Genomic DNA, 16,160 nt, shown 5'->3' on the forward strand with positions numbered 1-16,160 from the left:
AGACATTATGTGAAATTGCTGGTAAAGGAGGGTGACAACTACTTTTAACTACAATAAAGTAATAAATACAGTATTTATTTATTTTTTGGTTGTCACTAAGATAAGCTGGGAGTCTTAAATGGAAATCTACTATACAGAAAAGAATATTTAGGCATACATTTATCATCATAGATCAGCCTTTCTCGACCTTCTCAACACAGAGCAACCCTTCAATTAATGTTGCAATCTCAGGGAACCCCTGCTTAAAAATGACTATATCTACAACTCATGATAGATTAGTGTGATGGTCAGTGGGAAGAATGTTCTTTACACTTGTGGTCATTGGGAAGAATTCTTTCCTTACAGATAGCCAAAAAATCAATGGTGTCAGTGGGAACTTATCAGAGAGAGAAATTGTTCATTGCTCCAGGAACCCATAGGAACCCTAGAGTTCCATGGAACCCTGGCTGAGGAACTCTGTCATAGATAAATGTATGCTACTATGTCAGATATATAATGTAACTAAATATGATCACTGCAGAAAACCTATATGAAACGACTCCCGTACTTTCCCTCTGTGCAGGAGCTCCCTGTAATAAAGACCGGTCAATGCTGCTCTCTCTCCTTGTGCAGGGTGACTGGTCTTGTCTCCGCCCCCTCCTGTAGTTTTTCTGCAGTTAGCCTGTAGTGGGTGGGAAACCAACAACTGGCCACTGTCCCCACCTATAACCGGCCTTCACAGCAAGCAGCACATGGAAGGACAACGCATGCAACTAAAGAAAATTCCCAGCTCAACTCGCCGTCCAGTCTGCAACCAACCAAACTGTCCAATGGTTTACGTTTAAAAACGGGTTTAGTTGGCACACTTTTTTTTACAAATACATGTGTAAGCTACTCCAATGCACCCCATTATTATCTGTAGTCCTAAATCTTGTAAATGTATGAGTCTCCATAATAGAAGCACATGCATGATAATGGATAGATAGAAGGCAGGTGAGCCTGGAGGGAGCCCACCCCTTCTTAAAGGCACGGGGGTACAATGGACACCCAGCACAATGGCAGCAAAATTTGCACATTTGCAAATGTGTGCTACCTAAAACCCTGTTTTTATTGCAAGCTGTTAGGATATTTCAGTTGGTTGCAGACTGGCTGGCGAGTTGTGCTGGGAATTCTCTTTGGCTTTGTTTTGCTTGCGTCGCCCTGCCATGTGCTCCTTGCTGTGAAGGCCAGTTGTAGGTGGGAAGAGTGACCAGTAGTTTGTTACTGATGTAATATTAGGGGACACACTGGACACCTTTGCTGCCATTGTGCTGGGTGTCCAGTGCACCCTGTGCCTTTTTAAGGAGGAGTGGGCAACCTCCGGGGTAACCTGCCCGCCATCTATCCATTTAGAATGCATGTGCTTCTACTATGGAGGCTCTCAAAATTTACAAGGTTTAGGACTTCAGATAATAATGGGGTCCCTTGGAGCGGCTTTGCAGCTTACTCCTGTATTTACAAATGTGTGCAAACTAAACCCCTGTTTTTAACTGTTAGACGGGTTCATTTGGTTGCAGCCTAGCTGGTGAGTTGAGCTGGGAATTTTCCCCCTTTTTGCTGTACTGGGTGGGCCTGCTGGTCCCTCCCACAGCTCTGTTCTCTGCACAATACAGTGATGAAGACACTGATGCTTTTACAAGGCAATAACTGGGCTTTCAAAGGCATTTCCTGCAGACAGAGCTGTTTTATATCATTTTTGGCATTCAAGGAATATATTCAAATTCGTTTTTGTGCCCAGTGTCATGTTTTAATACAGAGTGTACCCATGCAACATGATTCACCAGCAAAGTTGTTTGGTTTCCCAGGGTATGCTAGACTTTTTCATATTCAATATATTGATTATTTACCTTTTTTATGCTAATCCTTCTGGACCCCAAGCTGCTGAACACTAAGGATCAATTACCAAATCCCAAAATACAATATATTAAACAGATGGTACAGGGCTCTAACTAAAATAAAATGATTACTAACATATTAAAATTAATTAAAAGTCCAAAATAGCTTTTGTGTCAATAAGTCCACGTGAGGAATCTTCAGTGGTATACAGTCAGTTCATGCATAAAGTGATTTAGTGCCAAGGGGGGGACCACCACCAATGGTAAAATTGGCTGCTCATCTCATCGTATGGACCCTTTAAATTACAGAGGGTCGTATGCACTTAAATATCAACGAATGCTTATCAACTCGTCCAATCGCTGTATTCCTCTCAGACAATATCCGACCGGTTCACAAACGAAAACACTGAGAGCACTATGGCTTGTCTTTCTATCCACATGGTCTGAGGAAATGTGAATACTGCTATATACCGATCCAGTGTGGGTATTCTACAAACATGTCAGTTCATTTGACTCTGAATTGGAGAAAGCTGTGTTTTCGTTTGTGAACCGTTCCGATATTGTCTAAGAGGAGTACAGCGATTGGACGAGTTGATAAGCATTCGTTGATATTTAAAGGGTCCATACGATGAGGTGAAAGGTCGTATAATATTACCTACTTATGCTTTAGATGACATAAGGTGTTTGGCAGAAGCAGATTTACTGTGGCAAAGTACCTTTCCTTTCTCCAAATGTTATGTTATTTTGGTAATGAGGCTATGCGCCCTTTAGATTGATGTAACCTATTGAGATAGGTTCACTTTAATGTTTTGTTTTAACCCAGGCATTGTAAGCGAGAGAGGTGTACATGAAGAGGTCCCCCCGATCCTGCAGCATCAGATCCTTCAAGTCGCCCTGGAGTTGCCCGCCAACAAGTTTACCTGGTTTAAAGTGCAGGTTTGTTTTTGAGTCCCCCCCCCCCCCCAACGATCAAAGAGAGGCCTGAACATTTGCATGTGGTTGTAACTATACAAGGAGAGAATGCATGCCAACCTGTACAATTTCCTTTGCAGGATACACCTGATGATGGTGGAGGGGAGAAGTCTGTATTTTATCTGCTTCTCAAAATGTTTGTCAGTTGTCAAAAGGCACAGCTGAAGACCTCAACCAGGCTTTTGATTATTAAGGTAAGTGTTATTTTTTCCTACTTTTGTAAATCCTTTATTATATGTATGAGAGTAGCTAAACCTGAGAACAAAAGTGTCACATTGCAGTTTACCAGTCCTCCGATAAGATGGCTGCATTAGTGTTTTTTTTTCTTTTCTTTTTTTTTAAATGTAGGCATGAAAGAGCGATCCCACAAATGTGCTATAGGGGGTCCGAGATCAGTCATTGTCTAGGCCAGTGATGACGAACCTTGACACCCCAGATGTTTTGGAACTACATTTCCCATGATACTCAGACACTCTGCAGTGTAGTGGAGCATCATGGGAAATGTAGTTCCAAAACATCTGGGGTGTCAAGGTTCATCATCACTGGCCTAGGAAAAGAAACAGGCTCACGTTAATGTTCTCTGTCCCAGCAGCATATACTTGCCTTCCCTTTGCTTCCTCTACTCAAGTGCCAAAGAAAAGTCTGTGTAACCTGTGAGTGGCTGGAGTAGTACACAGGGAAATAGATACCCACTTGCTCCTCCATACCTGGATGTAGCAGTTATTTCCTTTGGCACCTGGTACTGAACGGAGCAGCAGGGAAGTGAAGGAAATGTAAGCATATGCTGCTGATTATTTCAAACGTGTTCCTTCCGTAAATGGGGAAAGCACAGGTTTGCGATTTTGGCTGCATGTCTGTAATACTTTGTAGACAACTAGGTACTTGCATAAAGTGCCAGTTTGTAGCTGCTACTGCAACAAGCGACTATTTGCTTATCATTGTCAGGTGACCCAATGATATGAAAATAGAAGAGGCTCCTTGCAGTAGCACAAATATACTCACTGCTTATTCGGTCCTGTTGCATTTCTGAAAAATAGATTTATGTATATATTTTTCTAATTTTACTTCACCGACTTAGACTATTGTGTTCTGATTCATCACATATAATTCGGATTAAAACGAACATTGAACTAAAGGCTGTAATGTAACAAAATAGGTAAAAAGCCAAGAGGGTGAGTACTTTTGCAAGGCACTGTAATCCTAAATTAACACACTGGCCGACACACAAACGCACACAATTCCAATTTAACACACTTGCAGACACACACACATAATCCAAAATTAATACACAAGTAGACACATGCACGCACATGAAGCCTACCAATGCAGTTCCCGCCAAATGCAGCCTCATCAGTGCAGTGCCCACCAAATGCAGCCTCATCAGTGCGGTGCCGCCAAATGCAGTCCCCTCAGGTTAACCCCCTCCCTCTATCAGTGCAGACTCCCCCATGATAATCCCGCTTCTATCAGTGCATACCCCCCCCCTCCTCCATCAGTGCAGACACCCCCCTCTCTCAGGATAACCCCCCTTCCCTCATGCACTTGGGCTGCGGAGGATCATGCAGTGTTCAGCCGCCCAGAGAGATGCTTGTTCAGACTGTCACTCTCTGGGTGGCTGTGGCGGTCAAAGGAGCAGGAGTGAGTGTGAGGAGTCGTGGCGCAGACATGCTTCGGCTTAAGAGCCCTGCCTCCAGGACCCTCTGCCGCCCTTGGGGATAGTGTCATCCAGGTGACACCACTGAGCCGCCCGGAGAGTTGCGTGCTCAGACTCTCACTCTCCAGGCGGCAGGCTTGTACATTGCAAAAGGTTGCAGCAGGAGTCAGCGTGAGGAGTCTCACTTGGCTCTGGACGGCGTACCCCCAGGGGTTGAGAAACACCACTGTAGGAGACCAGATATAGTGAATGCAGGGTTCTGGGTTTAGTAACACTTTAATTTTTATTTAGCCACAGGTTTACTTAAAAGTGAGTCCTTGTTCATGCTATGATCATTCAAGTACAGAAAAACCTTGGATTGTGAGCATAATCCATTCCAGAAACATGCTTGTAATCCAAAGCACTTGTATATCAAAGAAAATTTCCCCATAATAAATAATGGAAACTCAGATGATTTATTCCACAACCATTCATTCATAGGTCCTTAAGTTTATAGTCCATATAAAAAGATTATAGCAATGTTACCAGGTTGTGTAACTATAAAATGTCCCTCCACAAGGGGATTAGAAGCAAAATTCATGAGGAGCTACAGAGTATAAAAGAGAAGAGAGGCGCCTCTAAGTGTAGCAATATGGTTCCATTTAATGACCATCCTCCGTACTGCCGGCTCTCACCGCTGTCAGTCTGCAATAGAGCGATCTGTAAGCGAGGCTTGAAATGCTTGTGGAGCACAGCATTGAAGGGATGACGTCGATGGCGGTGTGAATAATGGTCTATGTGGACAGCTTTACCCCGGATGCCTGCATACTTAGATGTGCCTGTTTTAATCATCAATCATGTGAGTTTCTAAATGTTGTATATTAAATGTAACCATATTGCTACATTTAGGCAGCGTACACATGACCGGACTTTCCGGCAGAATAGGTCCGATGGAATCATTCCGTGGGATAGTCCAATAGTTTTTCTTTAAAAAATTCAGACAGACCTAGAAATAGAACAATAGACATCTGTCCGACAGAATCAATTTCTATCGGGAAAACTGTTCGTCTGTATGCTGGTCTGACTGACAAAATATGATGCAAGGGCAGCTATTGGCCACTGGCTATTGAACTTCCTTTTCTAGTCACGTCGTACATCATCACATTCAAAATGAACAGACTTTGGTCCATTTGTGTGTGGGCAAGTGTGTTCAGTCGGAACTCCGCCGGGAAGACTGTCTGACCTTTTCTGCCAGAAAGTCCGGTCGTGTGTACTCGGCATTAGAGACACCTCTTGTCTCTTTTATACTCGGTTGTGATATGACGCTACTTGTATGTCATCAAGACATCGCTTGTATATCAAGTCAAAATTTTATTAAAAAATTTTGCTTGTCTCGCAAAATGCTCTCAAGCCAAGGTTTTACTGTATTAAGATGTTAGATATTCCAAACAAGCAGAAATAATCTTTAAAACAAGCCCACAAAAACAAAACAGCTGCTAAATTTCTGATAAAAGGACGATGGTGTTTCTACTGCGCACTTTTGAGGATAAGTTGCTCTGGAGTGCTTGCAGCTACAGTGCTCAGTGAGGGCTTTAAAGCTTTTTTAGAGCTTGGGAAGGTAAATGTGTCCACAGCTTGACCAAAGCTTTAGGTGAACCTATCGCAGCGATTCAAATTCAGTAAAGCCTTCTATGTAAAGCCTATAAAGATAAAACCTATTTGGCCTGAAAAGACAGTTTTGTCACACGGATTGCCAACTTCAGTGGCCTACAAGGGGAGTTTTAGCTCTGCTCTTAGGCTGTGTATGGTTATTCCCAGGACTGCACAGTGCGTTATAGTAGTAGTAGTCAATATAAAAAGTCTATTGTTATTGTTTTAATACAAGTCCCTGATCACAGTTTTTTTTCTTTTTTTCTTTTTTTTTACTTCTGCAGATCCTGCGGGACAGCGGTGTGTTTGAATACACTTGGCAGGAGCTGGAGCTGTGGCTGAGGTGTCTGGATAAAGTGGAGGAGGACTCAAAAGAACTGGTGATCCAGTTTTTAGAGCCGGTAACAGTTGTTGACAATATCCAGTACAGTGTGTACATGTCATCATTCAATGCATGTTCTGTTTTAATGCAGCCACAGGGGATGGCAATGGTCAGAGCTCTCAACTAGAGTTTTTGGATATTTTTTTTTCTCCTCCACCATAGCAACATGTGTCTCTTCTGCATTCTCTCTAATATTAAAAAAGCTGAATGCTTCAGGTAATGTCTTCTATTCATTGTCACCAGGAGATCTCCATGCTTAACTGCTTCGCGTTTGCATTGTCGTAAATTGACGGACGGGTGGGAACCCTATTGTTCTGGGAGGACATCTTGCAACGTCTTTCTGAGAATGTGCCTCATGCAGCCGCTGTGGCATGATCTGTCATTTGCTGCGTCCATTGGACACAGCAGGTGACTGATCACTATACCGGCCCGCTGCTTGTGTCATGTGATCTCTGTGATCAATCACAGCATATCACATGACAGTTGTAAGCCATGAATGGCTTCCTTTCATGCCATTCATTGTATACAGTTGTGTTGCTAGCGGTGATTGGTCACAGTGATCACATGGTATAGATAGGGCAAGTCGCAGCCCACTTGTACCATGTGATTAGCTGTGACCCATCACAGCTAATCACAACAATAGACAGTGTCTACACATTGTCATTCAGTAAAAACATTTGCTTATAGTGGTGAAATTCATTGCTATGAGCAAGTATAGTATGTTAAAAAAATAAAATAAAAAAAATCCCGATCAACTCCCCAGAGTGGTACAGTGTTAATATGGCCATAGTATGTAAAAAATGTATTTAATGTTTTTACTTTGTTAAAAAAAAAAAAAAGTTTTTTTCAATTTTTTTTTTTTTTTACAAATTTTATTTTTTACATACTGTCACCAGTCAGTGTCCCTGATCAATGCCAACGCCACACCAGTGATGACTTTGTAATGCACTGATAACAGTATGTTAAATAAAATAAAAGTGACAAAAAATTAAAATTTCAAAAAACGCGCCATGCCTCTTAGTAAATAATTCCGACTGTCTACTTTCTAAGAAGGTCCCATAGGATGCATTAAGGTGAAAAAACACGAGGGTTTACAACCCCTTTAAATCTCCCCCTCTCCAGCAGTGGATACTCCCCTGTCGCTGCTCTTGCACCACTTTGTTTGCCTGCCCAGAACTTGGAAGGTACAGCCCTGTGTAATCAAAATGCCCTTAGCACCGTTGCATTGCAAAGAGAAAGGAGTCACATGCTCACTCATACCTGAAAGAGCTGGGTATTTCTCTTTGCTCCTAAAGGCTGACTGGAACAGCGGAGGAGCGTGAAAAGGTTAATGTATGCCGTTTGGAAGGTGGGAGAGTTAGGGGATTTTTTTTTTAACTTCACCCTGAATGGGCAAAGGAATGGGGTCCCTTTAAAGCTGACCACTGCAGTTGAAATATGTGAAACATGGGAGCTCTGTTTGTGATCTTGTCATCCAGTCCAGAAATTTGCACAGCTCTGCCAGACAGCCTCGGGTATGCTACGAATCTTAAGGGGTGCCCCAAGCCAAAAAAAAAATGGCATGGGGTCCCCCAGAAATCTATACCAGACCCTCTTCCGAGCATGCAGGCTGGGGGGGAGGGCACGATGATGTGTGAGCGCTTTCAAAGCACCTTGTCCCCATGTTGTGCACAAACCCTGGCGGTGGTTGCGGGGATCTGTAGGCAGGGAACTGCTCATGAGTCATCTGTTAATAAAATGGCGGCTGACTTTCCAGACAGCTCCTTAAAAAAAAAAAAAAAAGACATCGGTGGCTACCAGCTCCAAAAATTTGCATCTGAACAGCTGCTTTCGAAATTCACAGTGAAAACAGAGGGGAAATTTGCACTGGACATGTGTGAACCTAGCCTTTAAAGGGGAGGGCCACCCTGAAAAACAAAAAAATGTTAAAAATTACAAAAAATCTAAAAAAAAAAAAATGAAAAAAATTTTTTTTTTTACTTACCAGAAATGCCTGTTGCTAGGCACTTTATCCTAATCTTCCTCTTCCTCCTCCGCGGAGATCTTCTGTCTTCTCTCTTCGTCGCGGCGTCTTCTGGGTAATGAGTCGCGCTGTGTTCTGGGAACTGTGTGTTCCAGAACACAGCGCGTCCCATTCAGAAAGCGCTGCGGGACTCGCGCATGCGCAGTAGGAAACGGGCAGTGAAGCCATAAGGCTCCGCTGCCTGTTTCCCTTACAAGGGATGGCGGCGCCGGGACCCGAGAGCCGAGGGACGGGTCGGCCTCGGGCGGCCGACATCGCGGGCGCCCTGGACAGGTGAGTGTGTTTATTAAGTCAGCAGCTGCAGTGTTTGCAGCTGCTGACTTTTTTTTTTTTTTTTTTTTTTTTTTTTTATAACCGGCCCTCCGCTTTAAGGTCCTCTCTTTATATTTTTGTAGGTCCTTTTTATCCATTGCATCCAGTTCCCGTCATGGCTCTGGCTGGAGGGTGGGACAGGGATGTCCATTGTGACTTATTTTTTCAGTCGTAATTTGGTTTCTTTCAGGCTTTGGTCAAACTGGTATCTAACCCATATCCATACACGGACAAGGCTGCTGATTATGTTCAAGAGGCCAGTGTGCTCCAGTCCAGTTTGGGAAAGCAGGATTCCGACACAGTCAGCATTCCCATCTCCCACATCGATGGTGTGTTTCTTGCTAAAAAAAATAAATAAAAATGAAATGTATAAATATATATAATATCATTTTGATCATTTTCATTTTTCTCGTTTGCTGTATACTATGCCATTAAATTACTTGCTTTCTTGCTGAGCTTTAGAGATATAGAACACAAATTGGTTATTAATAAAAAAAAAAAAAAAAAAAAAAAAAAGAGCTAATAAATTTCAATGCTTTGTACTCTAGAACTCTGACTAGGAGGGGACAAGCAGTATTGTGGGGAATTTAAAACAAATACAGCATCTACATTTTGTTTTTTCTGCAGATGTGATGGACATGGTGGATGTCATTGTTGAAGGCAGTGAAGGCTTGGATGAAGAAGTTGGCTTTAATCTTGACGAAGAGATGATTCTTCAGACATTTCCTTTCAGTGCTGTGGTCCCAGTAGTAATGGAAACCAGGAATCGGATCCTGACATCAGAGGAGGATGAACATGGTAAGAGCATTATTTGCTGACACTGCTGAAATTTCCTAGTCCGATTCCTACTGTGCAGTGAATTACAAGAAGCTAATATAAAGACAGATTTGAATCTCTCATACTGACACTCGGCGTTTTCTAGTTTATGTTCCACTAACAAACTAATTAGGTCTTTAACCACTTAATAACCGCCCTATAGCCGAATGACGGCTTTAGGGCGGTTTCTTAACTGTGGGAGGCCGTCATATGACGTCCTCCCAGAATTCCGCTCTCGCGCGCCCCCTGGGGCGCGCACTCGAGAGCGTCGTCGCGGCCGTTTACCACGTGATCGCTCCGTCAAATGACGGAGTGATCACTTGTAAACAAACCGGCGTCATGTTATGTACCGATCGGAACAGCGGAGGGGGAGGAGATCGGTGTCAGCAGCGATGTGGGCTGCATCTGCAGTGCCCACATCGCTGCTCACCGAAAATTAACCCCTCAATTCCCTGCAAATACTCTGCAATACCCTGCCATTACTCTGCATTACTCTGCAATACCCTGCAATACCCTGCAATACCCTGCATTACTCTGCAATACCCTGCATTACTCTGCAATACCCTGCATTACTCTGCAATACCCTGCAATACCCTGCATTACTCTGCAATACCCTGCATTACTCTGCATTACTCTGCATTACTCTGCAATACCCTGCATTACTCTGCAACACTCTGCAACGCTCTGCAACGCTCTGCAACGCTCTGCAACGCTCTGCAACACCCACCAATACCCTGCAACACTCTGCAATGCTCTGCAACACCCGCCAATACCGTGCAACACTCTGCAATGCTCTGCAACACCCTCCAATATCCTGCAATGCTCTGCAACGCTCTGCAACACCCGCCAATGCCCTGCAACACTCTGCAATGCTCTGCAACACTCTGCAATGCTCTGCAATGCTCTGCAACACCCACCAATACCCTGCAACACTCTGCAATGCTCTGCAACACCCGCCAATACCCTGCAATGCTCTGCAACACCCGCCAATACCGTGCAACACTCTGCAATGCTCTGCAACACCCTCCAATATCCTGCAATGCTCTGCAACGCTCTGCAACACCCGCCAATGCCCTGCAACACTCTGCAATGCTCTGCAACACTCTGCAATGCTCTGCAACACTCTGCAATGCTCTGCAACACCCACCAATACCCTGCAACACTCTGCAATGCTCTGCAACACCCGCCAATACCCTGCAACACTCTGCAATGCTCTGCAACACCCGCCAATACCGTGCAACACTCTGCAATGCTCTGCAACACCCTCCAATATCCTGCAATGCTCTGCAACGCCATACTCTGAGATACCCAGCCATACTCTGATATACCCAGCCATACCCAGCCATAGTCGGTGATACCCTGCAATACCCAGCCATAGACACCCCCCCCCCCCCCCTCCCGCCGCCCTCCGGTGCTTCTACCGACTCGCCAATACTATCAAATCCAGAATCTTTTTTTTTTTTTTTTTTTCAGGCTTCCCAGCTTAGAGGTGAGATGCGGAGTCTTATTGACCCCACATCTCACTGTAAAGAGGACCTGTCATGCCATATTCCTATTACAAGGGATGTTTACATTCCTTGTAATAGGAATAAAAGTGATCAAAAAATTTATTTTTGGGGAAAAAAAATGTCAAACTAAAATAAATAAAGTAAAATGAACAATAAAATTTTTTATTTTTTTTTTTAAAGCGCCCCTGTCCCCATGTGCTCGCATGCAGAAGCGAACGCATACGTAAGTCCCGCCCACATATGAAAACGGTGTTCAAACCACACATGTGAGGTATCACTGCGTACGTTAGAGCGAGAGCAATAATTCTAGCCCTAGACCTCCTCTGTAACTCAAAACATATAACCAGTAAAAAAAAAATTAAATCATCGCCTATGGGGATTTTTAAGTAGCGACGTTTGGCGCCATTCCACGAGCCTGTGCAATTTTGAAGAGTGACATGTTAGGTATCAATTTACTCGGAGTAACTTCATCTTTCACATTATGCAAAAATTGGGCTAACTTTACTGTGTTTTTTTTTTTTTTTAAGCACAAAACTGTTTTTTTTTTAAAAAAAAGCATTCGAAAAATTGCTGCGCAAATACCGTGCGAGATAAAAAGTTGCAACGACCACCATTGTATTCTCCAGGGTGTTTGCTAAAAAAACATATATAATGTTTTGGGATTCAATGTAATTTTCTAGCAAATAAATGATGATTTTTACATGTAGGAGAGAAATGTCAGAATTGTCCTGGGTGCTCCAGAACGCCTGATGGCGCTCCCTGCATGTTGGGCCTCTGTATGTGGCCGCACTGTGTAAAAGTCTCACACATGTGGTATCGCCGTACTCGGGAGTAATAGCAGAATGTGTTTTGGGGTGTAATTTGTGGTATGCATATGCTGTGTGAGAAATAAACTGATAATATGACAATTTTGTGAAAAAAAAAAAAAAAGTAAAAAAAATCTTGATTTTGCAAAGAATTGTGGGAAAAAATGACAACTTCAAAAAACTCATCATGCCTCTTACTAAATACCTTGGAATGTCTTCTTTCCAAAAAGGGGTCATTTGGGGGGTATTTGTACTTTTCTGGCATGTTAGGGTCTCAAGAATTGAAATAGGCCGTCAGTACTTCAGGTGTGATCAATTTTCAGATATTGGCACCATAGCTTGTGGACTCTATAACTTTCACAAAGACCAAATAATATCCACCAATTTGTACTTATTTTTACCAAAGATATGTAGTGGTATAAATTTTGGCCAAAATTTATGAAGAAAAAATTACTAATCTGCTAAATTTTATAACAGAAATGAAGAAAAATTCATTTTTTTACAGAATTTTCTGTATTTTTTCTTTTATAGCACAAAAAATAAAAAACCCAGCGGTGATTAAATACCACCAAAAGAAAGCTCCATTTGTGTGAAAAAAAGGACAAAAATTTCATATAGGTCCAGTGTTGCATGACTGAGTAATTGTCATTCAAAATGTGAGAGCACCGAAAGCTGAAAATTGGTCTGGTTATTAAGGGTGTTTAAGTTCCCAGTGGTCAAGTGGTTAAAGCAAAACTCCAGGGAAAAAAATGGACAAGTTGAAATTAAAAAAAGCTGCTTTTGCTGCAATTCTCACCTTCAGTCTAAAGTTCCCAACTCCACCCAAACATAGTAATTACTTTCCACAACAAGATGTTGCCAATCTTCCAGGGTGAATGACCATCATTATTCAACCCACTTTCTCTGGTCCCAAGCCGTCATAGACCCATCCTGTGGGGTTTTTTTTTTTTTTTTTGTGTAACCTATTGATTACTAGAGTATACCGATGGTCCTCATTTCATGGCTGATATATCTTTAGTAAAATGGAGGTTTATTTGGTACTCCTAGGAGAGCACCTATGGGGTAACTGGCTTTTGCACAGTAGGGATATAATTGGATTGAGAATAGGCAGCGCACCAAAAAAAAAAAAAAATTTAAATCATTCAAAATAACATGAAATAATAGTGTACAAGTGTATACTAGTAATTAAATCCACTGATATGCATCCCTCAATATTCCACTTCCACTCCACATTTTTTAATTCCCATACTTCTCTTTTATAATAAAAACCTATTACACACACCTATATGCTGATGGTGCTCATGTCAGTGGTATATCCATCTAAACTAAGATCGAGACTACAGAGTGGTCCTTAAACCGTTGCTCTTGGCTAGTCTTTATCTTGCCATTGTGACACTATTCTTCCCACTGATGTCAATGATGAGCAATTATTTCTACCACTAATACAAATGATGGGGCACAATTTCTCCCACTGACGTCAAAGATGAGGCAGCAATTCTCCCACCAACCACAGGTGCTAGACCATTTTTTTTCTCCCATAGATCACCAAACCTGTGTCCTTGTTTATTTTTCCTGACCTCCAACCCTAGGTCCTTGTTTACTCCTACTGATCTCCAACCCTGGATCTATTTTGACTTCCCCCAACCCCCAGCCCTGGGTCTATGTTTACTTCCCCTGACCCCCCCAGCCCTGGGTCTATGTTGACTTCCCCTGACCTCCCCAGCCCTGGGGTTATGTTGACTTCCCCTGACCCACAACCCTGGGCTTATGTTTACTTCCCCTGACCCACAACCCTGGGCCTATGTTTACTTCCCCCGACCCACAACCCTGGGTCCTTGTTTACTTCATCTGACCCACAACCCTGGGTCCTTGTTTACTTCATCTGACCCACAACCCTGGGTCCTTGTTTACTTCATCTGACCCACAACCCTGGGTCCTTGTTTACTTCACCTGACCCACAACCCTGGGTCCTTGTTTACTTCCCCTGACCCACAACCCTGGGTCTTTGTTTACTTCACCTGACCCACAACCCTGGCTCCTTGTTTACTCCACCTGACCCACAACCCTGGCTCCTTGTTTACTTGCCCTGACCACAACCCTGGCTCCTTGTTTACTTGCCCTGACCCACAACCCTGGCTTCTTGTTTACTTGCCCTGACCCACAACCCTGGCTCCTTGTTTACTTGCCCTGACCCACAACCCTGGCTTCTTGTTTACTTGCCTTGACCCACAACCCTGGCTCCTTGTTTACTTGCCCTGACCCACAACCCTGGCTCCTTGTTTACTTGCCCTGACCCACAACCCTGGCTCCTTGTTTACTTGCCCTGACCCACAACCCTGGCTCCTTGTTTACTTGCCCTGACCCACAACCCTGGCTCCTTGTTTACTTGCCCTGACCCACAACCCTGGCTCCTTGTTTACTTGCCCTGACCCACAACCCTGGCTCCTTGTTTACTTGCCCTGACCCACAACCCTGGCTCCTTGTTTACTTGCCCTGACCCACAACCCTGGCTCCCTGTTTACTTGCCCTGGCTCCCTGTTTACTTCCACTCACCAGAAACTCTGGATCATGGTTTACTCCCACTGACCTCTGACGCCATGACATTTTCTATCACTACTGGTCCTTGGTCAATAAGTTTTCCTGCCAAGTGAGTTTTGTTCCTTGGAGAGTAGATTATTAACTGTATTTTGACAAGTGGTCATTCTAATGGGATTCGTTCCATTCCAGTAGGTTGCGGGATTGCACCTGGAGTACTAGGCAATACACATTGGTGGATTCATTTATTACTGAACTTTGTAAATGGGGTTACAGACTGTTGTTTCATGTGTTATTTTGATAGATTTGTTTTCTTTATTGCATGTTGGTATTATGTAAATTGTCTTTTGACAAGATGTGTAGCACATATTTATGTTCACTGAATAGTTAACATATTAGTGTAGTGTTGCTAGTTACAGTATATTTGTGAATTATGAGATTGATGTTGGGTGACTGATTCTAAGTAACAAAATTTGTTGAGACCCTTTCTTTTGTTATGGGTTGAAGAGTTTGTTCCATGATTCTTAAAGTGTCTTGCCATAGTGGACTAACTAGTTCCTGAATTCTGCATGTATTTGCCTCTGTAGTGCGACATATGCCGTCGTCTTCTCTGTGTTTCAGAATGTGTGATCCCTTATCTGGTGTCTGTCTTGACTGACATACTGCACACCCAACGGGACCCGCTTGCCCTTTGCTTGATGCTCCAGTCTTATGATAAAGAGTTAAAGCCCTCGGATACTATTGGGTATATCCAACTTCACAACTTTTACAACTACTACAGCCTGTGGCTACCACCATCTGCCAGAGAGTCCGCAGTAAGTGAAACTTGAAAATGAAGGAGCATTATTGTAAACAATATTGTATTCTTATAACTGTGTGGGGTTAACATTTTTAATAGCATTTGGTATATGATTTGACATTTTACCACCACAGATAATAGTTAGACATTCTCAAAAGACGAGAAGGCTATAATGTGCTATAATGTGCAAGGAAGGAGGGGGCTTTTTTAGGGAATTGACTCTAGCGAGCTTAAAGTGATTGTAAAGTCTTTCTGTTAGAACACAACATCCCAGTGGGGGAGACAGGTTTTTTTTTTTCGTTTAATGGTAAAACAAACGTGTGTACCAGGCTTAAAAGGCACATTGAAAGTCAATATGTACTCGTTTATGAAAAAAGAAAACACTGAAAATGCACTTTAGGCACTTGATTTTTCTGTGCTTTTGCCTTGCAATTTTTTTGTTTTTTAAGTTGGCACCAGGGTCTCTTTAGATCATCTTTGAGCTATCCTGGGAAATGTGTGTCACGGCAGCCCATTGCCCACGGTAACCTATGTACCTGTAAGCTGTTCTTGGCAGTTGTCAAGACCCCGACAAGTTTAGGAGGGTCATCTACTTATGAAACTGACCTTAGGAATACATGACATTAGGTTACATTTATTAAGATGCAGGAAATATTTTAACTACACTCCTTATTTTATCTCATGGTAGCTTTCTTCTGAAAAGATTACAGCATATACAAGTACCACTTAGGTGTGGAAGCAGATTTTTATTTTTACAAATTTTTTTTTTAACTGTGTAAAAAAAAAAAAAAAAAAAACTTAAACTGAGCAATGGATGGTCCTGTGGGCACCCTCCCACCTGACAGACATACCCCGTTTGCATACATTACAT

The 16,160-nt window shown here is 42.8% G+C and overlaps 1 protein-coding gene across 1 annotated transcript in view; it reads left to right on the top strand.

Moving 5' to 3' along the window:
• The window catches only part of URB1 (URB1 ribosome biogenesis factor), a 125,133-nt gene that overhangs the window by 45,137 nt on the left and 63,836 nt on the right, over nt 1-16,160 (top strand). The window contains exons 14-19 of the mRNA XM_077479987.1: nt 2,677-2,789; nt 2,906-3,019; nt 6,393-6,509; nt 9,016-9,154; nt 9,453-9,623; nt 15,112-15,305. Coding sequence (XP_077336113.1) covers nt 2,677-2,789; nt 2,906-3,019; nt 6,393-6,509; nt 9,016-9,154; nt 9,453-9,623; nt 15,112-15,305 — 848 coding nt within the window. The remainder of the gene's footprint in view (nt 1-2,676; nt 2,790-2,905; nt 3,020-6,392; nt 6,510-9,015; nt 9,155-9,452; nt 9,624-15,111; nt 15,306-16,160) is intronic.

This window comes from Lithobates pipiens, unplaced genomic scaffold, assembly GCF_037356315.1.
Source record: "Lithobates pipiens isolate NorthernLeopardFrog02 unplaced genomic scaffold, aLitPip1_a1.2 Scaffold_16, whole genome shotgun sequence".
In the NCBI taxonomy this organism is placed as follows: Eukaryota; Metazoa; Chordata; class Amphibia; order Anura; family Ranidae; genus Lithobates; species Lithobates pipiens.